This window comes from Pseudopodoces humilis, chromosome 4 (genome assembly GCF_049639895.1).
Source record: "Pseudopodoces humilis isolate 2021_Gansu_Grassland_sample_001 chromosome 4, ASM4963989v1, whole genome shotgun sequence".
Classification (NCBI taxonomy): Eukaryota; Metazoa; Chordata; class Aves; order Passeriformes; family Paridae; genus Pseudopodoces; species Pseudopodoces humilis.
The window spans coordinates 56019024-56043293 of NC_142203.1; the positions used below are offsets into that span (position 1 = coordinate 56019024).

Genomic DNA, 24270 nt, shown 5'->3' on the forward strand with positions numbered 1-24270 from the left:
TAAAGATCATTTTAGTTAGTTATGCTCATAAAAAAATGACCGAAAATTCTCAAAATTAAGGACAAAATACTAAAAATTACCTCATGGCTAAGATGCCGCAGGGTCTAAGACCTAGTGTCATCAAATTATTTAAACTGTTTGCGTTTCAGTTCTCCACCTGCAAAGCAAAGGTATTTCTACTTCTTGGGAACTCAGTGAAGATAATTCCAGAAACACCTGTATCAAATGTTCAGATACTAAAAAAAAAAAAAAAAAAAAAAAAAGAGGAAAGACAGAAGCAGATAGTAATAGGGACATCTTCTTTGGGCTGACCACTCCAGAGATTCAGAGGTACTGAATGATTCCTACAATTCCTGCCCCCACTATAAGCGAAGACTACATATGCAGGAGTTGAAAAGCATCTAGATAAGTCAAGATACAATCTTAAATCTCTCTGATATGCCTGTCAGGGAGAATGACAAGAGTCAGGGAGGCCACCATGGTAAATCACAGAATTTCCCCCTCCAGTTCCTAAGACAGGCAAATACATTTCAGCTTATTTTTGTAGGACTAAGAGTGCACATCAGCTCTCTCTAATGAGGAAGCTAAAGTCAGCACCTGAATTGTCACCAAGACTGTCAAAACTATGTAAACCAAGATGTAGAGGATCAGTACAACCCACATTAGCTGTTTTAGGCCTCCAGCATTCTGAAAAACTCTATTATAGTAGAAACAACGTGATAAACTGTTCAGCTTTCAAATAGCAGTTCAAACCACTAAGTGTCCTAATTTCTCTGATACCAGACAACCTTATTATTCCATTCATATAACTGCAGTGTATATAACTTTATGGAAATATTAAGATCCTGACACGAAAGAGACTTATAAGTACTTCCTGCTGCAAATATATACTCTTCCTATACCAGCAAGAAACTCCTTCACCATTCAATCAGTCTCTTCTTTGACCATCTCTAGTCACATCTGGACATGGCTTACTACGAATTTTAATGAGCCTGAACTATGTAAATGTATATGGTTTATTTCTTTTAAATCATCATACTCATTTATCTCAGTATTTTGCGCTTTTTTTTTTCTGGTAGAGGGCTTTTAAAAATCACACAACAATTCAATTCTGCAAAATTTAGAAATTACCACGCTTAATGTTGACAAAGGATTGTCTCAGCCTATTCTATATTCTGCTGTTCCTCAGCATCCACACTTGCACACTTCTGCATACTCACAAGAGAAGCAGATTTCATCAGTCCAGTGGCAGACTGCGTGGGGAGAGCCTACATGTTCTCTTGGCAAAGAAACAGCAGCATGAAGGTGAAGGTGGAACATACCAGGCTGCTCATAATGAAAAACTGGCTTCTGTAGATAATTATGTACACTACCACTTGCCATCATCCCCTTCTCTCAGGTACTACACCAACTTTTAGAAATACTTTAGGTTTTATCAGCTGGGGTAGTTACACAGCATTTACAGCCTTCCCAAACTTGATAGAATATGACCCTATGTACTTGCCAACAGAACTACAGCAACCAGTCTACAACTTCTAAACGTGACAAGAACTCCTTGCCAGTGTTGTGGCTGCACTTCACAGTCCCACAGACATGTCCTTTAGAGTGTTTTTGTTGTGTGAAAGTTTAGGCCTGTTCTTGCCACCATATATTTTTCTATCAATTTGAGAAATCGCTTTCCTAGCCGAGCAGTATCATGCCATCTCCCATCCAAGAAGCCTTCTTGGAGCAAATCCCTCTGTCCTCTTTCAAGGTACACATTGTTTTGCTTGGTAACTCTGAAGCTCTAACCTTCCACCAGTTTTGCTCGGCTGAAGTGTTACTATGCTTGAGCTGCTAACTGCAAACCACCTTCTGTTTTCCAGCCCAACCAGAGTCTTGCTGATCTCTTTCTGAAGAGCAGTGAAAGCAGCCTCCATCACTCCTGGCATGAACAGAGGGTGTGCCATGATTCTGGTCTATGACAGCAGCTTTCTTAGTGCTACGAAAAAATTTTGCAGGTCTGGATCATTTCCTCTCACAGTCTGTAATGTTAACAAGCATTAACATTAACAGTTCCTTGTGGATTTGAGCATCAGACTGCTCTAGGACAAGCTCAGCATGTCACCATGTTTATCAAAGCCAGATGTGACAACATACACGCAAGATTTACAGAATCACATGAATACTGATGTTGCCACACCACACAGGGAATGATTACCACAAACTGACAGACACACTAGTGTGTGAAAGCTGGGTTATCAGGAGATGGAGACAAGGACACTTAAGTTTGGATCATTCCAGCCTCAGGCTCCTCAATGCTTTCTGCTTCCAATGTTCTAGCCCAGAAGGAGCTTCCAATACTTTCTAAGAAAAGTGGTGTCCCAGCAGTAGGTGGAAATGCTTCCTTAGAGATGCTCACAACTACGTTCACCCTGCACACTTACAAGAGCCCAGCTGCATCTCATCTCATACCAGAAGACAGAGACACTGGTGTAGCTTATCAGCCTGTGTCCCCAAATCATGCCATGAGGTATCCCTCTTCCACAACATCCAGGGAAACTGCTCTCCTGCTACAAGCCATGAGACTACTTGTGGAACAGCTCTTCCGATCGGGAGCACTGGCATTCCCTGTGCTAACCACTGATGCATCTCACACATCAACGACAAGCTAGCCACAACTGGCATCGGAAATGTGAAGTCTCAAACACACCAGTTTAGTGACATTCTCCAGTTTTTTACAGCTGCAAGACATTGCCTCTAGGAACCTATGCAAGTACCTTCTTTCTGAAATGGTTAGTGGCAAGCAAGAGTAGAAACAAGATCTCTGAAAAACAGAAGGATTGAGAAGATTTCTACTTCTGGGGGGGCTCAGTCTCATGCATTTTCATTCCTATTTATCACTTTGTTTCTACAGTATTAATTTTTAAAAGGTTTTCAGAACTGTGAAGCTATCACTTCTATAGTACTCAAGAATAAGCTATTATAAGCAAGACGCCCTAAATGATCACCAACTTTCAGTGTGAAGCAATTCAGCCAGCACAGCAGTGGAAACAAGTTGTGTAGTGTACAACAGAAATAATGAAACCCTCACAGAAGGCCACTGCAGGGACAGCAGTGTACTTCCAATGCACACCTCCTTCTTCTGCATTCCCCACTTGAAGTCTTTGAGAGTCTCAAAGCATTTCCTCTGCTGGAGCTGTGTGTTGTAGGGAAGGCTGATGCACACAGCGCTGGTTTCTGTTCTGCGTCTATATTTATCAAGGTGCAATAAAATGATGCAGATGCAACATAATCCTGCAGCATTGGCATTGAGCAAGGTTGAGAATTTCCATCCCAAGAATACAGCTGCAGGATTTTTTTCCTCTGGCATCTCACACAAGGACCAGCTGAAATTTGCCATTGTGCTGCAAAAAGACTGCAGAATTTGTGATTTTTGGTGGAATTACCTCAAGAAATACTTCTGCTGGAAGTGAACCACTGACATCCCTATCAGACAAAATTTTTAAAGAAAAATATAGGACAATTGTCAGGGTAACCTAGCTGTTTCTCTCTATCTGCAAGAACTGATTGACAACAGATTACAGACGGTCCCATTTTGGATAGTAGAGACCTTGCATTTACAATGTACTAAATGCATTCTCAACAAATCAGATTAAGCCAGTTTTGAAGCCATACTACAAAAGTCTGAATTGTACATGCTGGTTGAGGGCAGCTGAGGCTCAGCATATTTCAGTCACTACTAACAGATATGTAACCAGGCAGGCAAAGTGAAGAGGTCAATGGGAACAGTCACACAGCTACTTATGACAACTGCTAGCAAGTAAGTTGCATGTACATGAAACTCCATAGTATGACAGCACAGGAAGAGAGCAGACTGTCCATTTTCCAGTACATTTCAAGACCCACCATAAGAGTTATTTTTATACGTAGAATGCAGATAAATTATTCAAATTTTAACTGCCTCTTTGAACTGCAGTGTTTTCTTAACACCACAGTGTGCAGTACTCAACTCACCTAGTCTCTGTGTGGCCCCAAATAGAACTCCTGGTCATCCTCCCTCCTTTCCTACAATTTCTGATTTAGGTGTGGTAAATTTTTTGTAAGTATTAACAACTTACGCTGTGAGGACTTTTTAATTAAAAATGTGGGGAAAGAAAAATCTACAGAGTAATATAAGGTTTTGATTTCAAAATGTGCCTGTACCAGGTCATTTGTGTTTAAGAGCTGTATGGCAAAAACATTCATATATCAGCCAATGAACACTTTCCTAAGTAAGCTGAGCAGAACATCAAATTATGGTAAAAGTAAGCATTATTATGAGGGAATATCTCAGTGGGAAATACTTCCAGAATATTTTAATTCTCTGTTTTAGAAAGTAGTAAAAGTAGTAAAAAAACAGTTCAAGGAATCTCCATTCAGGTCATTCCTATGACTGCATAGACTTCAAACTTGTAAGAAAGACGTTTCTACAAGCAATGTTTTGAATAAAAAATAAAATCTGTCTTCAGATTCAGCATTCCCCTGTTACAGACCCACTCCAAAATTACTGTAATTTTCAAATTCAAATTCACGTTACCGTCTCAAAATGCTTAGAAGGTCTAGCATACCAAATTAAAAAATTTAACATTCAATGGTAAACACAAAATACAACCTGAAAGGCCAAAAGATTTAAAAAAAACTAGCACACAAGTACTTTGGGAGGAATTTTATGAGAATTGAGGGAGAGGAGATCAACAAACTGGCATTTAAAATGATTCACATGAGCTCTGTGTCTGTAGCTTTCAGTCTATCAGAAAAAATAAGCGTCATAAGAACTTCCTTGATATCTTAAGATGCACCTTACGCATAAATTAAAAAAAAAAACACACAAAAAAAAAACCCCACCCAACAACACAGGATGAAAGCAAAGATTTCTATTTCTGGTAAGCTTTCTAAAATACTGTCATCTGTCCCTTAAACTTAGAGGGAAGCTCCTTTTCCTTGCTTTACTCGATCTAAATATATATATACCTAAATCTTTCTGCAGAATAATATCAAGTAGTACAAGCCACAAATTAAACTGAAAAAGTTATGTGCACAAGACAAAGTCATATAGAAGAATTCAGTTTGTCATGGGAGCTTTTAAATGTGTTTAAAGCCTAATCTTTATGATATGACAAAATCAAGTTTTATACTCCAGAAGCTTTACAAAACATCATCATAACAATACAGCCTTAACCTCCCTGATTTTGCATCAGTGTGGGACAAGTAAAACCACACCCTCTTTAGCACCAGCTCATAAAACCCCACATGGAATCAGAAATTCAGATCCCTATATTCGTCTTGGATAAAAACTAATACCGAAGATCCTCCAGGGGACTCCATGTTCACTGATGACAGCTTCTGCAGTTCTCAGCTGAACTCTCATTTACACTGGTGCAATGTCATTACAATACTAATATGGTTATATATACACATATAGCAGATTAGCACTCAACAAAATACTGATGACCCACAAGCAAAAATCTCCAGTGCTGTGACTCCAGAGAGCTCAAACAACAGAAAACTTCGTAAAGTATTTCAAAAGCTGAAGCTAGAATAGCACACTTGAGCACACAAGAGATGACATCTGCTGAGTAAGGGGCTGCTTTTCTTACTTCTCACATCTCATTTGTACATCACAAAAAAATTATACATGCAATGAAATTGGTTTTCATTTTCCATTTTCAAGTTCCAATGGAAACAGCTCTCCCTTTGACCTGTCACAAGTCTCAATATGAGGGAGTATGGGGAAGAGCTAAGGAAAATGTTTCATATGGTAAAATAAGTAAGTAGTCCCAAAGAGTTAAGAGAACAGCAAGGACATAAAAATAACTTCAGAGCAGAATGACTACTTTTGGAAGAGAAAGCCAAAGATTAATTTATTTCACCTTGAGGAACTCGTGCTTCATGGCTGATGTTCATGAATACTAATCAGATTATTTTGAGAGATGAAACAGCAGGTTTTCCTCATTTTAAAGAAAAATTTGAGAAAGAAATTGAGCCAAGTGATTCTTTCCCTTATCCATATCAGCTGTTCCCAAGATCTTCCCCTTTCAGGGTAACAAATCAACAGCTTCATCTTTCAGCATAACCTTAAGGTCAATGTACTTTGTACTGGTATCAGAAAGTTAAGGTGGAAATAAATTTTAAAGCAAAATGCCTGTTTGAGAATCTCTGGGTATGGAAGCTATGTCACTGAGGAAAGGAGGGAAAGGAGGCATCCTCTGATATGTACTCCTCATGTGGCTTTTATAAAACCTTATGAATCCAGGAAGTAGCAGTTCCATAGTAAAATAACACAGAAGTAAAACTACTTTTGAGACCAGAAGAGTCCAGATTTAATAGCTAACTCCTCTACAACAATTTTACTCTACCTTGACAGAACCATGTCATGTGTCTGCACAAGTCCCTCCTCATCAGGGAGTAACTAGTCCTTCTTTTTCTGCAGTATTCCCTGTCTAGCTAGACTGTATGCTTACACCAGATTTAATCATTAACCAGCATTTATAACAGCTGTCACCTTGGCTGTTGCTCCGGTCTGAGTGGGCAGCTAGTGCTGCCAAAGGCAGTGGAGTGCCAGTCCAAGTACAAACTGCCACTGGGTCCCCCCATGCAGAAAAGCACTGCCCCACTCCCTCCTTGCTCCTAAGAGGGGCCTGCTGTCACTCACGGTGGAGATTCAGCTTGGTGCAGCCACAGGATCAAGAGCTAATGGAGAAGAGGGCAGGAACATGGTCGTGGCAATAGGGTCAAGGGCAGGACAGACAGAGCCTCTGGACATCAGTCTGGCAGTGCAAGTCCCTGAGTCAATTCTGCCCAGCAGCCCCATCAAGTGCCCCAGCCCAGCCAGCCCACATAGGCAGCAGAACACACCAACACTGTCCACACCACCTTCCTCCCAAAACACGGGAATGCTGCTAACTTTAGAAACAAACTATTGCTTTCAGTAATGTAAAAACCAAACAACAAACTAAATTCCTACTGTCCATTACATCTTTCACATGGGTGTATATGCCTCACCTGCCCATGCAGGATCACACAGAGCCAGAAAACATTTAAAAGCTCTTTAAACATGCTCACTTTCAGAACAATAAAAAAATCACTGCAAACTCTACTGTTCATTTTTTGACAGAAGCCATCCATTTCATTGATGATTTAATAATACAAACCAATACCGTTGTTAGAAAGTAGCTATTTTAAGCTTTCTGTCTTTATCTAATTCAGAAATCCAGAATGTCATAGGGGGAAAAAAGGGGATGCAAACAAAGTGGAAGAATAGGAGCACACTGACTTTTATTTCAACAATCTGGTATATGAATTTAGACAGCTTAAATAAATTTTGCATAAAATGTAATAATTTAATTTTTATTTGTATAAATTTATTTTTTAAAGTCTTATATTAATTCTCCCTTTGTAACGGTTACTCATTCATATTATAGATTCAGGTTACATTAAAAAAAAATGCAGGTATCAACATTTTTTGGCAATTTCCAGATATAAGAACTTAATACTAAATACCAAAAAGTGGCAAGCTCTCTGTGACACTGACATATGTTTTTCTTTCAACTCAGTGCCATAGGATGAGTTGATCCATGCCAGTTATACTTCTAATTGCCACTCTTGGCAACACATAATCATTTGACAACATGACCCCATGTAAAATGCAGTGTTTACAGTGGAATCCTCACAAGCTTCCCAAAAGAGCAGATTACATTACCAAAAGGTATAGATAATAATTCTCATTTGCCTTCCTGACAATTTAGCTGTGGATACAGTCAGGTGAACTGGATTTTCCTCATAAAATAGTCTATAAAAAATTTGACCATTAAAAAAAAGTGTACATGGCCTTTTTTACTTAATGCTTTCTTTTTCAAAGCTTCAGAATGAATTCTGTCAACTTCTTCACCAGTTTTAGCCAGGTAGTAACATTTCTGTCATGTACAGTGCCTGACATATGTGCAATCTTCATGCTCCAGAATAAAGGCTTTCTGGAAAATTCACTATAACCTTTTCTTTTTTTTAGAAACTAAGAGCTTTCTATCAACTACCTTAGATATTTTTTTTTTCTCCCAGTCCAGTATCAATGACATCAGTAAAGCAAAAGGTTGAACAAAAAGGTATTTTTTGTTGACAATCACCACTCTGCACTCTTCAAGTTCAAATGCATGCTGTTATATATATTTTTAATTTACTATTTCCATCTTCTTTATCGCTTTTACTAGAAGCTACTATAACTTCTAGCACTTAGTGTTTCCTCCTGTTTATTTTTAAATACTTTCCCCACTCCACTCCCTGTTACTCTGATAAAGGACTCCAAATTATCCACAGCAAAGAAAAACACTAAAATTATGTTAGAAGCATGAGTATCTTAAATATCTCAGTAGCTGTGCTCAGTTCTTTACATCATCTTCTCTCTTTTCTTGCAAATCTGCTGCTTATAATCATTAGTACTAAAACTGCATGTACTTTTCCCCCACACAGCAGTTGGAAGTTTTCAGGTGACTCAAACTAAACATAAAAATATAATGGCAAATGTGTGCCTGAGATCCTTCCTGAGCTCTGAAATACCGCCTCATCCCCCACCCTCTCTCAAAAGTAAAGAATGGGTAGATTCACACTGTACCAGCAGGATATTACTGTTTATTTTGAAAAGATCTTCATCATCTAGCTGGCAAAAGGTTCCCTTTAGACTACTACTATATGTGACAACTGCTATAAGCAGAAGTTCAACAAAAACAACCGCCCAAGGAGCAGCTGTGCAAGTCGAAGGCCATGAGGGAGACGAGCCAGCACGTTAGAGAGAGAAATAACACAGGAAAACCCTATCCATTCATTCTGGTAAGGCTCCCATGTTAACATTTCTGAATATAAGCAGAAGTAGTGTCACTGAAGTAATTCCTCCCACATATGGGAGTATTCTAAGCTAATGGAACAGGAAATGCTAATTATTTATATACCCTAAAAACCAACACATTCCATCTTTCCACTACACTAGGTCAAGCTTAAGAATAACTAGTAACTAAAACATTTGATGTTCAGTACATCAGCAGTCCTCTACAGCTAGAGATAAATACAGCACTCTGTTTCAGATTTCATCAGACTTTAAACATTTCCGGTCCAGGGAAAAGGTAACCATTCCAGCAGAGACTTACATAAATTTCAGGACAAAAGAACCTAAGAAAATTCCTTATGAGCTTTGACATTTTCCAAACGTATCAAGGGATGAGGTTCCACATCAAGCAGAATCAGTAATTTCCACTCTACTTCTTCAAAAAGCATCTGAAAAGTCTGCTCCCAAAGTCCTCCATCATAGGATGAAAAGCTCAAACTTGGCACTGTTGGAAGTCTCTGCCACCCAGAGGGGTAAACAAGGTCTGAGTTCTAAAAACACTGAGAGCTGTGTCTATAGCGCAGTTTGCACAGCAGCACATCCACGCATCTGCAAAGGCCATTCAGCAGGTCATCCAGGTCATACAAAATATAAAATACAAAATATAAAATTTGTATACAGCTTTTTGATTCCACAAAACTGAAATTCTGAAAAAGAGCACATCCTTCACTAAAAAGGGAAGTGATTTTTCTAGCTGTATAAAAACCCAATTAGAAAATGTTAATTTCATTAAGCATTCTATACTAGCTGATGATTTTGCTAGTAATTCATCAAACATAGAAGTGTTTTCACTGAGGAAAAAAGTGTCTTTATTTAAATTATTCCAAAAAATGCACAAATAAGGGATTCTCATATCAACTCTTCCCTAACAAAACAGAATATATAAAAAACTACAGTATTTCTTCAAAAACACGTATCAAGTCTTTAGGTTATTGCTCCATTGTTCAGTGTCACATCAAGCCTTGACAGAAGGGCTCTCACATATTAATTTGGTCAGTATACTGAAGGAGATTAACACATCCAAGCAACTCTGACACACCATGTTTGAGGTGGTACCAAAAAAAGCAAAAATATGCTTTATTATGTAATTTAATAAGGTGGTAGTTCTTATTCTCACAGTAACAAGTGAGACCTATGATGAAAATTAAAAGTGACTTGGTTTTGTTTTTTTTTAATCCTTGAGGCATTGATAACTTATTAGTAACTGATTTTAAAAACTACTTTCCCTATGGAGCAGAATGTCAATGACTGACATCGATGAGATCGCTGACTAGCAATTTAACTTTCTGCATTAAACAGAAAATAAGGAAGTAAAAGAAGTTTTTCTGTATCAGAAACATCCATCAACTATTATTATAGTTTTATGTATTAGGGAGGATTACAAAGTAATTTTTAGCACTTAATGATCATTATTTTCTGATCTCATGAAGACAACTACCTTTCTGACAAGGGCAAAAAAAGAAATATTCTTATGAATAAACATGGAAATAGAAGAAAGAAGAAGGTGAACAGGATGTTGCATGTAGCTTTTAAGGCTTATCAAGAACATTACTGAAATAGAAGCAAAGCTTAAAATCTTCCTAGTCCTGCAGGCAAAACAGTCCTACCAATTTACTGAATACGACTTTGTGTTCTTCTGAATCACTCAACTCACTACTAACCCTCACTCAAGCAAAAAATAACCATGTGTTTCATGAATCACCCTCATTTCTGAATGCACCTTAAACTTCTCACATTGTTATGTGAGAATACAATCTGAGGTATGATCACAGGAAGCAAACTGTAATATTTCAGATACACTCCTAAGCAGTCAAAACAACACAGAATTATACATCAGCATCTAGAGTCTCTGTACTAGGTCTCAAAATACCAATTATTCTGGGTTTTTTTCCAATAAAATACCTTCAGAACAGCAGCTGATCAAGTAAAATGTATTTTGGATTGCAGAGACATACTTAATTTTTTTTTTCCCTTTTCCTTTTGAAATATGTTTTGATCATTAGGTTTTGGATGCAGAAGACAACATCAACAATGGAAGTTTACTTGCTTACCTCCAAAAATGAAAAGCGAACAGAGGACTGCATGGACTGCAGGGGCTTGTTGGGGTTGGGCTCAGGCTCCTTGGGGTGAGACTGCAAGTTAAAATAATGTCATCTCTAGTAAACAGAAGGTTTAGCAAGAGTTGCATGTTTTAGTGTAGGAGTTATGAAAGGAGCTTTGGTTAGAACCAAAACATGACCATCCTCCTGAATGAAGTGATTGGCAGTAGCCACAGAGGTTTTGACTGAAAATGAAATTGATTTAAATAAAAATAAATATGAGAATTGGTGTTGATGCGTATGATTGACTAGGCTAGACTTCCTCCAGGAACAAAGTTTGTGTACAAAGTCCCAAAAGTGCTGAAACATGGTAACTTTTTTTAGACATCTAACCAAACAGAATATGCAACTGGGGTGCTTTTTTCCTCTTAAAGAATCTTGAGGGGCAGGGGGTTTAAGTTTTTTATATGTAAAAAAACAAAAAGAAAACTAAAACTCATGAAAAACTTCCATCAGCAATATGAAAATTTTAATAAAAACTTCCATTCTGAGAGCCTAAAATTTGCACATTTACTGAAAATTAGAAGTGCTCCAGTTAGCATCAATTTAATTATGAAGTGTTTCCTCAAAAATGCCAAGTTCTTCTTCCAGGTAATCAAACATGGATATAAACAATTCATCCATAAAATCCTTACTTGAGCATTTGACTTCAAAGGTGTCTTTAAGAAGTTGCCTCAAGTACATCTCCATTCAAAAGGATTCTCAAAAAAACAGCTGGCCACTGCCAGATTTCAGAGATGCTCTTTTAAAATATGCTATTATATGCACATTTCCCTACAAAACTCACAAGAAAGCTTCTTTTTAAACCATGCTTACAGCATAACTCTCACTGCAATTTGCTTTAGCTTTCTGTCAAAAAAACCACTCTCTGCAGACTGAGCAAAGGCAGAAGCTTATGAGGAACTTTTTTCAGCTCATCTTCATAAAGATATGTTCTGCTTTGTGCCAGACCCTTGCAGCCTGCCAATGCTAGCACTCCTGTCCTGTCCCCAGTGGAGATGCAGATGGCCAATATGCTAAGCACAGCCAAGGTCCAGTTTAGATTTTCAATTGCATAACACTTTGCCAGATTTTTGCCTTCAAAAATCTTTCAAGGTGGATACCTGATCCTGGATTTTTCTGAACATTTCAGCAGGAAGAGTACTACTGCTTCTAGAACAGATTAGGAATACAATTTTGATATTGTACATTTTTGCAACTTTTTCCTTTTTGAGGTGCCTTGGAGAAGGCACAAAGTTTGGCAGAGACTTGCACACTGAGACAAGGATGAGCCTGCAGGTAATTTCTGACAAGGCTACTGTGTATGAGTAAAGGCTGCTGGCTGTGCCTTTTATAATCTCTGAACAAGGTTCACAGAAGAGCACCAGCAGCTGAGTGCAAGCTAGCTTGGTTACAGCTGCGGACTACCCGTGTAGTGTTCAGCTGACAAGATCCATTAAGAACCAATGGCTTGATATATCACTTTGAAAATGGCTAAATTGAACACAGGTTCCTATCAGTCAGCCCATGCAGGTCTGCAGAAAAACATGTGGATCAACAGGATGATTTCGGCTGTTCCACTGGGGCAGTCTCTGTTCCGTCGCACTGCACTGACCTGCGACAACACGCACTGGAAAGATTGTTGTTTCTTGTATGATCAGTACAGGACAGACTTGTAAAAACTGCTTTTGTACTTCTATGCTTCATCTGCTCTGTCTCTTCATCTCCACTGCAGCAGAGCTGGTTGTTTGGCCCCAGCTGTCCCCCCTTTGTCCACCAGTCAGGCTGGGCAACAATCCTGTGCTGCACGGTCACTGCTTGCACTGCAGTTCCTGCGGGCACAGCAAGGTAGGATGTGGAGGCAGGCAATGCAGACCACCACCAGACTTCAACAGGACCGGAAGCAGTAAGGGAAAGCTGGAACTGATCCAAATATAGTCTACATGGAGGAAGAAGAAAACTGGCATCAACTGGCCAAAAGCACAGGGCTGCAGCAGAGAGCAAGGGGACTGCTATGGAGTAACAACTGGGAATAAAGAATCTACTAAAGCCAGAATGGTTAAAAGGAAAGGAAAAAAAACCAGCTCTGGCATTGAAGAAGAATACATTCACTTCAAGCCCCAGACTGAGATCCCTAATTCACCTTGATGTGAACAAATCTTAGAAATAATCTATGGCAATGGGCACTGCCCTTCCTCTACCGGACGGCTCACACACAGCAGGTGGAAGTCCTACACTGTCTAGTAGCTACTCATATTCTTCCTCGTTGTCGCTACTGTAACACATCAGAGTCTCAGTAATGGTACAGACTCTGAGGGCATCCAACATCAGATGTGCTAGTACTACGGATCTAAAAATTCCCACCAAGAGATGACACTGGTGTGTCAATCCAGCTCTTCTATAGAATTCACTCTTCAGCTTTGCTTTTTTAAGACTTACAAAAACCTGTTAAAACAAATTATCACAGTGTATGACAGGCAGCCTTACTTCTTACACTTACTAAATTTGGAATGCTTTATTTTGGATTTAATATTCTTTCAAGGAGCTTTTTGCAAGTAATGAATATAAAGTAGACAGACTGTACTTGTTTCTCAGGGAGACAACATAATTCTAGTCGCAACATTTAAACTTTTCTGAAAGAAAATTCATGAGACTCAGGGTGCAAGGAATAAATTTGATTTTCCCCCCCTAGATATGCTCTTCTTTAAATGATTGCAATTAACATGATTTGAGTCTGCATTGACTCAACTCTGGGAAATCATGAGAGAATGACTCTGTGGAAATCATTATGTGCCAGTAACCAAAATATGATATTTTCTTTTCTCTGTAGGTAAATCAAGTTCAAAAAGTAGCAAGTGTGATGACAAAAATAATTCAAATACATGGAAAAAGTAAATATATCCAGACAACATTTTAGCAGAAACAATGATTGATATTTAATTTGAAATATAACTATTAATGTTATCAGTATTAAACATTTTGAAAATATGGAACAGCAAGTGTAATTATGTTAGGTTACTTTGAAAAAGGAGGAAGTAAACAATTACTTCATATTATAAAAACACACACATACGTTGAAAAACATGAATCCTTTCTCGTCCTTTGCAGCTAGTGATGTTATTCTCACATGATGATTACATAATTCGGTGAAGACTGATTTAAAAATATTTAAATTGCCACATCTCAAAAGAAGTATAATTATCAATTATTCATGGCAACCATTTTAATGAGATCTCCGATAAGACCCCCTCCTCCAAAACTCCTGAGAAATTAGTAATGCTGTTTTTTTCAGAAAAATATCTAGAGCTTAGCTTGCCCACAGCTAACACACACTGCTCTTACCAGAAGATGCCTGATTGAAATGCAGAATTTTTGAGACATTTCACAAATGTAGTTCTGATATGACTGGTCTGGTCTGTTTGGTCTGACACCTACATTTGTTCATTGGAATAAAGTGCTCTGTCAGCTACATGTGATTATTAGAATAAATTATTTGCTACACTGCACACTTACCTATAGCCCTCTCTTTAACACATGGCAGATGCCAGAGATAATAATCTTTCTTAGCTAAATAACTTTTACCGCAGGCATCTGCAGAATTCAGGGTTTTCTTGGGTTTTTTTTTTAATCCAGCAAGAATGGGGCAGTCCCAGGGAATACTAAAGGATCTGACGTAACCATATCTATTTACCTAGATAAAATTAGCAAGTTCTCATGGTGGCTGTAACATGCATACATACATGCCTGACACGTCAGTGTATACTAGAGGTATGTATGAATGTACATACAGAAATTAATATAGGCATCGACTAACATATCTGGGGTAAACATATGCTGGCATTTATGAATAAAAGATTACACTTACTATCACTATACATTAAAATTACACGTTTTCATTTAGCTACTCTCTAAATAGCTGAAAGCACACCGATTAGTTAATCAGTTTTAAGCAAGTATAAGTAAACACACCGCTAAATTAGGTAAACATACTTACTGCAGAAACTATCAGGAATCCTCCAGAATGTCAATACAGGTCATTAGTGCAGTTACGTATGTAAAATACGTCTTGTTCCTGATGAATTTTTACAAACAGGATTTTTATAATGCTTTAATCTCTGACAGTGCTATTATTCAGCACAGAAAGAGGCCTTTCTAAAAGGCAGTGCTGGGATAAACAACAGATAGCTGAAGAGAAAGATACCATGGCCTACTGACAGATTCTTCCCCTACAAGCTGACAGGATGCTTCCTGCACTGAGATTCAGTAACTTTAAATATGCAGAAATGCTTTCTTTCCAAACACACTGCAATATCCTGGCTCCAGGCTCACACATTTGCTGAAACCAACTGCAATGCACTGAAAACGTGTTCCTTCAACCTGGAGCTGCAGTGCTCCCAGCCTGTCATCACAAACGTATGTTAAAAGCTCCTGACTGCACAAAAGCCGGCATCATGCAGAAACCATTAAAATATTAAAGACAGACAATACTTACTCCAAGGTCAGCCCTGGAATTTGTAGCCTTTCCCGCTGGGCTTTCATTGCTGTTATGTGTTACCACACTCTATTGTAATCATGACACACATTCACAGGCAGCATTCTGGCGATGACAGAGAGCCAAATGAACCACTATAAAGGAATGGACTAAGGATCTCTTGGGGGCGGGGGGAGGACCGCAGGTTGAGCTCCTTCCACCTCGAGCTGTCATGAAGAGCCGCAGGCTGCCTCTCTCAGGTTAGTGGCAGCGCACCGCTTTTGTGGAGCGAACGGCACCTTCAGTTGTGCACATCAAGTAATTCATCCCCGGAATTCCGCAGCAGCAGCCACTGCGCCGACACACGCATGCACGCACACACACACACACACACACACACACACACACACACACGTTGCACCTCGGAGGATGCAGTGGTCCCCCTCGCAACGCCAGCCCACCGCGCAAAACAGACGCTGTGCTTAACACAGTTTCTCTCGGCAAATGTCCAACATTCGCCACCCCCTCCGATCCTGCCAAATAGGATTGAGCCATCTTCTTTAAGTCACATTATCCCTTTCCGTGGTAAACAGACAGTTTCTGCAGTGCTAGAACAGCGAAGTGCTGAATCAAATGCAGGTTCTTCTCCTTTAATAGAGAAAATTAATTGCCAAGGCTTTTTAAAACAAATGTATTCCTGTAACACAAAGGTTAACACAAAAGCAGAAGTCATCATTTGGTTCTGTTACATCTGCACCTAAATTTTAAAGGGAAATCATCTGCAGTTTATATTAAGGGTGAGAGCCAAACCTCTCAAATTGCAAAGAAGTCTATTGATTACAGTATTAAAGGTAGCATCACTTGAAAGCAAACCACTACACAACACTTTATATAATAAACAGTTTAAGATCAGTGCTGCTATATGGGATCTTAGTTATAATTTAATTGTATTTCTTTTTTAGGCACTGTCTCTTATTTTGAAATTACAATTTTAATAAATATATACTGTGAATTGTTCCATGAGTAATATTTTTTTAATGTTCTACAAAAGACCAGGAAAAAAAAGGTACAAGTACTTATTTTTAGTAATTTTAGAGCTAGAATATTTTATCTCACCCGCCTACTTTTCCTGTACACAATATAATAAAGTCAACCACATAATATTATTTTTGCTGGAGTTTGGACCTGTTCTATGGACAGACAACTTCTACAGATTAGTCAAAAGACAGGACCAGGAGAGGCTTCTGCTTTTTGGGTCCTTGGCTTAATTATGGAAGACATTAGTGAGTTCATGGGTACTAGGTTTCAGACACAGAGAGAAATCTTCTAGTTATGGAAACTGCTGAACTGGATTTGGTGAACTTGATTGTTTTTTCAACCACACAGTAAAAAAGAATAATTAAATGCTCAATTACATCTCTTACATCACCTATATATTTCTACTGGAAGGTATTTTAAATTTATGTTATATATTATCTGCAGCCTTCATTTGAAGACACTGAAAACAAACCTGAAGGATACACAGAACTACATATTTGAATTTTTAAAACATAACAGACACCTGGATTCTGAGTGTTAACTTGAGGTCCCAGCAAGCATCCTGTAAGCAATCTCTGTAAGGAAATTCCAAATTGTCCTACTCACAAAAGAACTAAACAGATGGAGTTAAAATACAGCTCACTAACCACAATGGGTGAGTGCAGAGATTTGCAAGGGCACAAAGATCAGTTAGATGCCCAACTCTTAAAGGCACTTTCAGACAGGTTTTTCAAATTTTATTCAGAACACAAGTAAAACATCAGTTTTCGAGGATGTTCTCAAACTTCAGAAATACAGTACAAACAGTCTAACAGTCAAACAACTCTGACACTGAAACTATCTGGTGAAGCTGCCATGCCTACAAGTGTTTTCATTATTGAGTTTGGAGACAATTACTTAAGAACAAAAATTCAACAAGAGAGCAGCAGAGTATGGGGTACTACAGCCACAGGTCCCAGCTGCCAAGAACAGGCAGCTCCCTACTCCTACTGCTCAACACCTCTCAAACCAAGATCTGTTAGCTTAAAAATCCATTGATAAAAGTATCATTTGTACATAATACTTCTACAGTTGCTGAAAAGTTCTGTTTCTGATGGAGTAAGAAATTTTTGACAGGTAAACTGTGACTGTATGCACACCAGACATGCACAGTTTTAGTTAAGCCTTAAAGGACGTTCAGAGGTGCTGAACTCTGTGGATACCAACCTTCAGTTTGGTGCTTCATTCTGCTAGCTACGTAAGCACCTGCACATGTAGCACCTAAGTACTATTTGTTGTTCTATAAAACTTAACTTTTTGTTGAAGGCACAAAGAGTACACAAAGACAGCATTAACACCTCAAAGAGGACAGCCAACTCCAGTGATTCAGGATGGCACCAGAACTATTTCTGTAAACAAACTAGCAAAAGGACTAGCTCTGGAGGTGAAAGTATGTGTTGAGGGTTAGGTGTCCTTTTTTTTTTTGTTTTGTCCTTCTGGCCTGCCCGGGGAATTTTTACCCATTATGTGCTGGGACAACCTAACTACCGGTACTTAGGGGTGCTTGACAACGGACAAAGAGTGGCCGGGCCCGAGGGGGGGCGGGGGGATGGTGCGGAAGGGGGCAGAAAAGGAGGGTGGGGACAGTTTTTAGCTGGCTTTCTTCGGCTTCGGGGAAGGACGTTCGTTTGCTGGGTCGCGGAGCTGCTGCGGTGGAGAGAAGGGAATTTTTCACCATCACCCAGACAGAGCTGCTGCTTCTCCTTCTCCCCTCTTGGTTGGAGGCCTCGCACCCCCTGCCCTGCCGGGACGTGTGGCAGCCACCGCCGCAGAGCTGCTGATACACCTCAGGCACCGGCCCAGGATCTCAGCTCATCCCTGCTGTTTCCAGCCGACTGTTCCTCGGAGCCCTGCAGGAGCACCGGGACTGACTGCCCGAGGGGTTTGTGAAACAAAACCTCTCCTCCATCCCATCTCAGCCGAGAAGGCTGTCCCCGGGTCCCTGGTTCTGTGTTCTTGTTATTGCTGTAGTTATTGTTGTTTGTTTGCCTGGTTATACTAGTAAAGAACTGTTATTCCTATCCCCAGATCTCTGCCTGAAAGCCCCTTGATTTCAAATTTATAATAATTCGGAGGGAGGGGGTCTACATTCTTTCATCCCAAGGGAGGCTCCTGCTCTCCCTAGCAGACACCTGTCTTCTAGAACCAAGACAGTATGCTTCCATCAAAACTGCAATACAAATTTTACACACTACTTCCATAAGGCAAATATTACTGCTGAGGTGAACAGAAGTCCGTAACAAAGGCACTCGTTTTGTTTTGTTTGTTTGCACATGCAAATGAATAGTCTGTCACCAAACACTACTTCATCAAACACAACAGTTGATCATTTAGTGCATTTTACCTGCAGGAAGACAATACTAGCACCTTGTCTTGTCTAAAAGGAAACTGAGTGGGACTGGCAAGTGGGTACAGGCACTTAAACATACACAATTGCATCGAAGGGTTGTTACATGACCATGATAAATCCTTCCAATGCTGACTCATGCAAGTACCTCACATTACATTAATGGTAAATTATTCAAAATTGAGATTGAGCTATAGCTTGACTTTGAAAATTCTTCTTTAATACATGTTGCCTGGTCCAGACAGTTTAGAAAATCATGATTTAAAAAAAGAAAAAGAGAGATGAATACAGAGTATGATATCAAATTTTTCTCACTCTTGTAGTCTTACAGTTTTTGCAGGAATAAAAAGGATCTGTTTCATGCATCTGGAGACAAAAAACTGCAGCAAATTAATTAGATGAAGCCTTGCAAATGAAAGCTGACTTCGAGTTTGATCAAAACATCTGTTTGCTCTTAATTCTGCACTGTTTAGATTTTTCTCTCCAACACAGAGTTGAGAAAGGAAGCAAAAGTTAGCAAGAAGGCTTGCTGTTACTATAAAAGCTAAATGCAGATTAACCTGCAAATGTTGCCTATATTGACACAACTTCTGTAAAGAAAATGTCTTATCTGGAAAGAATTCCAAATAAAATGTCACTCACAGCACTGAAGGGCTGTAAGTATTGTATTCCTTTGCAAATACAAACCCTGGTCTCCTCTTAGCTAGTTCAAGAGCAAATTTTAAAAGTAAGATGTAGGAAAACATGGCTCAAATTATCCATTTACATCTTTACTAAGGTCTCTCTAGTTTAGTAATCTCAGACACCTGTTTAAAACCAAGCAAAGCCAGAAAAGCACAGAGAAATGTTTATATCCTTGAAACACAAACCAGAAAGATGGTACTTCCATAGCACAGTTATTAATGTTGTATGCTTTCAAAGCCCCTCTCTTCTGCAGATGTTGACTACTCTTGCTTTTTCCTCTTAGATAATGGTAACACAATAATACCATTAACAATGAAAGCCACTGGCTTTCATTATTCTGTAACATTAAACAACAATTACACTAATACAATTAACAAGTCAATGCATCCTTTGGTTCTGCATGCACTCTTGGCTAATGCTTTCCAAAGGTATTCTAGGGCTAGTAATCAACTCTCAAAGAACAATGACATCTTTCTGTCATAGTCCTTAAACAACAGATTATTTTCTTCGGAATTTCTGTCATCTAATCTGTTTAGCACACCAATTCACACATTTGTGCATAAGCACAGCTGCTTCACTGCTAGCACCATAGTTTATAAAGAAGTTCTAGCAGGAATGATGCAGAAGCTGTTGAGCTCAACACTGCTTGTTAGCATTAGTGAGATGCAAAACACAGCACAATCTCTTTTTACAGTGTTTCAACTGTATAATATGTATAAAATAATATGCCTGGGCATATTACAACTAGGCACAAAGAAAGTCTGAAATATGAATCTTCCCATTTGTTTCCTGTGCCTGAAGTCAACAGACTGACCAACACAATGTGTATAAAACAAACCTCATGCTTTAGCTTTCTGCCAGAAAGCACCAAAAAGTATTCTTAATATTGACCTAAATGGCCAGTTTATTCAGGGTTGGCTACTCCCTACTTTTCCCATTAGTATTTGAGATAGGTCACAGGTAATATAAAAATATAATTAAAAAAAAATATATAATAAAAAGCAATACCAGATGGTGAAAGCAATCTTTTTCCTTAGATCCCTGTCTGGTATGTCTTGCTCATATGCTCAAACTCACAATAATTGCCCAATTTGAAATTGCAAGGACTATTTCATCTTGGTCAGCTTACACAAGGAGCAGGAGGAGGTTGGCTGTCCTGTTGGTTTCCCTGTTGGGATGGGAGGATGTGGATGCAAATGACAGAAGGCATCTGCATTCACCCACACCCAAAAGCTCAGATCGCACAATGGGCTCAGCATGGCATGCAGAAATAAATTCCTTGTCACCACTACCACAGTGGGTAGATTTTGGCAGAACCTGCATGTAGTTATCTGTCTTCAATACATGCCAGCACAGAGCACTATGATCTCCCAGGGTACAGGCATGACTTTGGTATGCCACAACAGAAAGACATACTAGACAGCCCCTTCCAGCCCTAAGTCCTGCTAACATCATGGATCTACTGGCATTTACAGGCATATCCATAAATCTGATACCAGTAAGCAATTTACAGTAACACATTTTATTAATGTGTCACTGGAGTGCACAGTAAAAGACCAGGTGGTCTTGCAAAACATGCCAGTGTCTATTTAAAGTTCTAACAATTCTGCAAGGGACTTGTGTTAAAATATACTATGTAGAAAGCACACTATTAAACTCAAATATATTTTAATAACTTTTTATAAATCAATTGTATATTCTGCTGATAGCTCTATGGTATTGTCTATATTACTTAAAAATGGAATGGATCAAAAGAATGTGTTTATTAGCATAGTTAATTAAACATTAGAAATAACTGAACTTTTGTAAGTTAACCCAGCAACTGGCTGTCACATTGAGCATCTTAACTAAAATCACTGATCCTAAAGCACTGCAGACAGTAAACATCACCAGCCAAGATCTGGCAAAATCTTTCTGCAACCTCACTCACTTCCATTCTTCTACACTGAGTTTCAACAGGTAGTTCTTAAACTTTCCCTACAGCCAGGACAGCCTCCTTGTGAGCAGAACAGATGCATTTTAGATGAAGCAGGACTCATGCCGACTGGCTCTGCCACTCTGAGATTTCAGAAGACACATAAAAATAATCAAGGTACATGGCCAAAGAATGAGAGAAAAAGTTCTCTATTCTTTGTCTATATATCATCTGAACTGTTATTATAGATGACACCAGCAAGAGGTGTTAGAGGTGCTAGCCATCTGTTAAGGCAGCCTTCCTCATATTCCACCAACCAGTGTCCCATCTCCTTTGACCAGGCAGCATCATTTCCACACCTGCCTGTGCAAGCTCAAAAATAACACCCCACAGAAAATCAATACAATGGCACAGTGCACCGTTTGCCAATTTTTTTTTTATGGAAAATTACCAGAGCAGCTACTTCAAATTTATAGAGTCTCCTACCATATTTCACTCTTATACTGTAAGAATAAAAAAAAAAAAACCAAAATATTAGAGAGCAATAAAAGTAAAAATAGCTCAACCAATAGTCTCTTGCCAACAGACTTTAAGTTACTACTAAAACTGTAAAAAGCTTGAGAAATTACATGTTAATAATAATTATGATCTCAATCTGCACTGCCTTTCATGAAAAAAAAAGGCATAAAAAAATTAGAGGCAAAAATATATCTACTTTTTGAAGAGTTCTACATTATACAAGGTTTAAACAGTTGTTCTTTTTAAAGTCAAGACCCTTGTTACACCAGGATAACCCAAGCTCAGGCTATTAATGAGCATTTGTTTATCTGGGCTTCATTTAAGGCATATTTCTGTGCTAATTGATGCCATTTAACTTTCCTGTATGTATTTTTTCATCAAAAGAATGAAAACATAAAAAAACCTCGAAGACATAAAAACCATCTATTGAACAGTTTTTTAAGATCATGATGGTATCTGAATTTCTCCTTCAAAAAGTTAAAGCACAAGTAGGAAATTTCATGATTCTATAGTCCGGCTTGCAGCTGGATTCTCCCAAAACCTTACACCCATCTATCAACAACTAATATATACCTACAGAGTTACCAAGCTCTGTTTTGGCTGGTTAATAACTTATTCCTTGTTAAAACCCTATCGTGCACACAAATACACATATGCCTGCCAAAGAGGCTTCCCAAGAATTCTGTAAGGCTACCTCATGCATGTTTTTTTGGTTTTTTTTTTTTTTTTTTAATTCACCTTCTGGTTCTCTTTGTCATTAGAAAAACAGGTAGGCAAGTGCTCCAAATGGAGGTAAGCAGCTGAAAGAGAGCCATCAGTCTTTTACAAAAAGAAAAAACAAAAACAAACAAACAACAAAAAAAAAAACCAACCCAAATACAAAAATAAAACAAAAAATCCTCAAGAAATTTGAAGTTTGTGTCTTTTTTTTTATCCATCTTACATAAAGCCCTATACACATTTCCACTGGGAATTCTGTCATTACAGACAAGTACAAATTAATTACATTGTCCATTATGAGATGGTATTTTCTTCCATCAAAGAAGATACTTAATATATGGAATCAAGTTTCAGCAGAAAGTTTGAGCAATAATCCCTCAGACATAATGATTATTTATAAAGAGAGCTAGGAAAGTCAAGCAGTCATATTTTCCTTCCCCAGGAGAGGTCCATTATATGCCTAATATTCCTATTGCCCCTGTCAGATTTTTCTCTCATTTGTTCTTAAAAACTGATAGAGATTTCACAACGCTCCCAGGCACTCCCAGTGTACTCTGCTACATTGTTTAGACACTGCTTCAACCATGTCTGAGATTAATCGCCCTTGATCCAATTTAAACACACTACATCTTGCTTTAGACCCCAGTAACACAGAAACACTTTCACTTCTTACTCAGTGCAGATGTTCCACACACTGGAAGACTTTCATGAACATCCCTCAGCCTTCCCTAAAATAAAAAAACCCCAGAGCAGTCAATATTTCTCCATATATCACGTAAAATTTTCAAAGCAATTGAGAGTTGCCATCTCTTTCCAGCTGATCCACCTCAATACACAGCACTCCACTGCAAGGCCTTGTAAGTCCTTGTATTGTATAAGTGTGGGATAGAATAATGCTGCATGCTCTGCAGCTCAAAATATCAGTTTCCTAGCGTAAGACCTCCAACAGTAACTGTGGTCCCTTAAACCTCACAGATCACTTCTGAAAACTAACACTTATTCAACTGTCTTGCATATCTGCATATTTTATGCAGGAGTAGGAAGTTCTGTTTTACTTGGTGTATTTTCTCTGGTTTGTCAGAAAGGTTTTGAAACCCCATACTGTTCCTCAACATACTTGCATTCTTCCCAGCTTGTTGTCTGCTGCAAACTTCATAAACACCATCTATTCTATCACCTAAGTCACTAATGAAAAATAATGACTACAGCCAGTCAACCAGGTTTATTACAGTTTATTACAGCAGTCCAGTGTATCTCCTGCTTAGTGTTTCTACCCTATAAGCAGCAAAACAAAAAGCTCTTGGAAGTGACAATATCCCCACCCCATGCCTTCACCCCACCAAGACACATTTGCTAGTATGGCTTACTGGTAAAATTTGACTAAAAAAAAAGCCAGCAAAGTTCTGATTTATAGAGCAAGAACCTAAAAGCTTTCTGGGTTTAGATGTATGTGGGTATAATTCTTGGTACTTCTGACAGGCATGTCAGCTATAAAAACAGCCATATTTTTAAATGCAAATGAAAACATTTTACATTTCTCCTAGCAGAATCTAGGAGACAATCATT

The 24270-nt window shown here is 38.6% G+C and overlaps 1 protein-coding gene across 3 annotated transcripts in view; it reads right to left on the bottom strand.

Moving 5' to 3' along the window:
* Positions 1-24270, bottom strand: part of MAST4 (microtubule associated serine/threonine kinase family member 4) — a 277440-nt gene that overhangs the window by 110896 nt on the left and 142274 nt on the right. The window contains exon 1 of one of the 3 annotated variants that reach the window (XM_088054564.1): positions 15464-15551. The exons of the other annotated variants lie outside the window; for them this stretch is intronic. Within the exon in view, the coding sequence (XP_087910690.1) occupies positions 15464-15510 (47 nt within the window). The 5' untranslated portion in view covers positions 15511-15551. Of the gene's footprint in view, positions 1-15463; positions 15552-24270 lie in introns of those variants that run through there. 3 annotated transcript variants of the gene reach the window in all.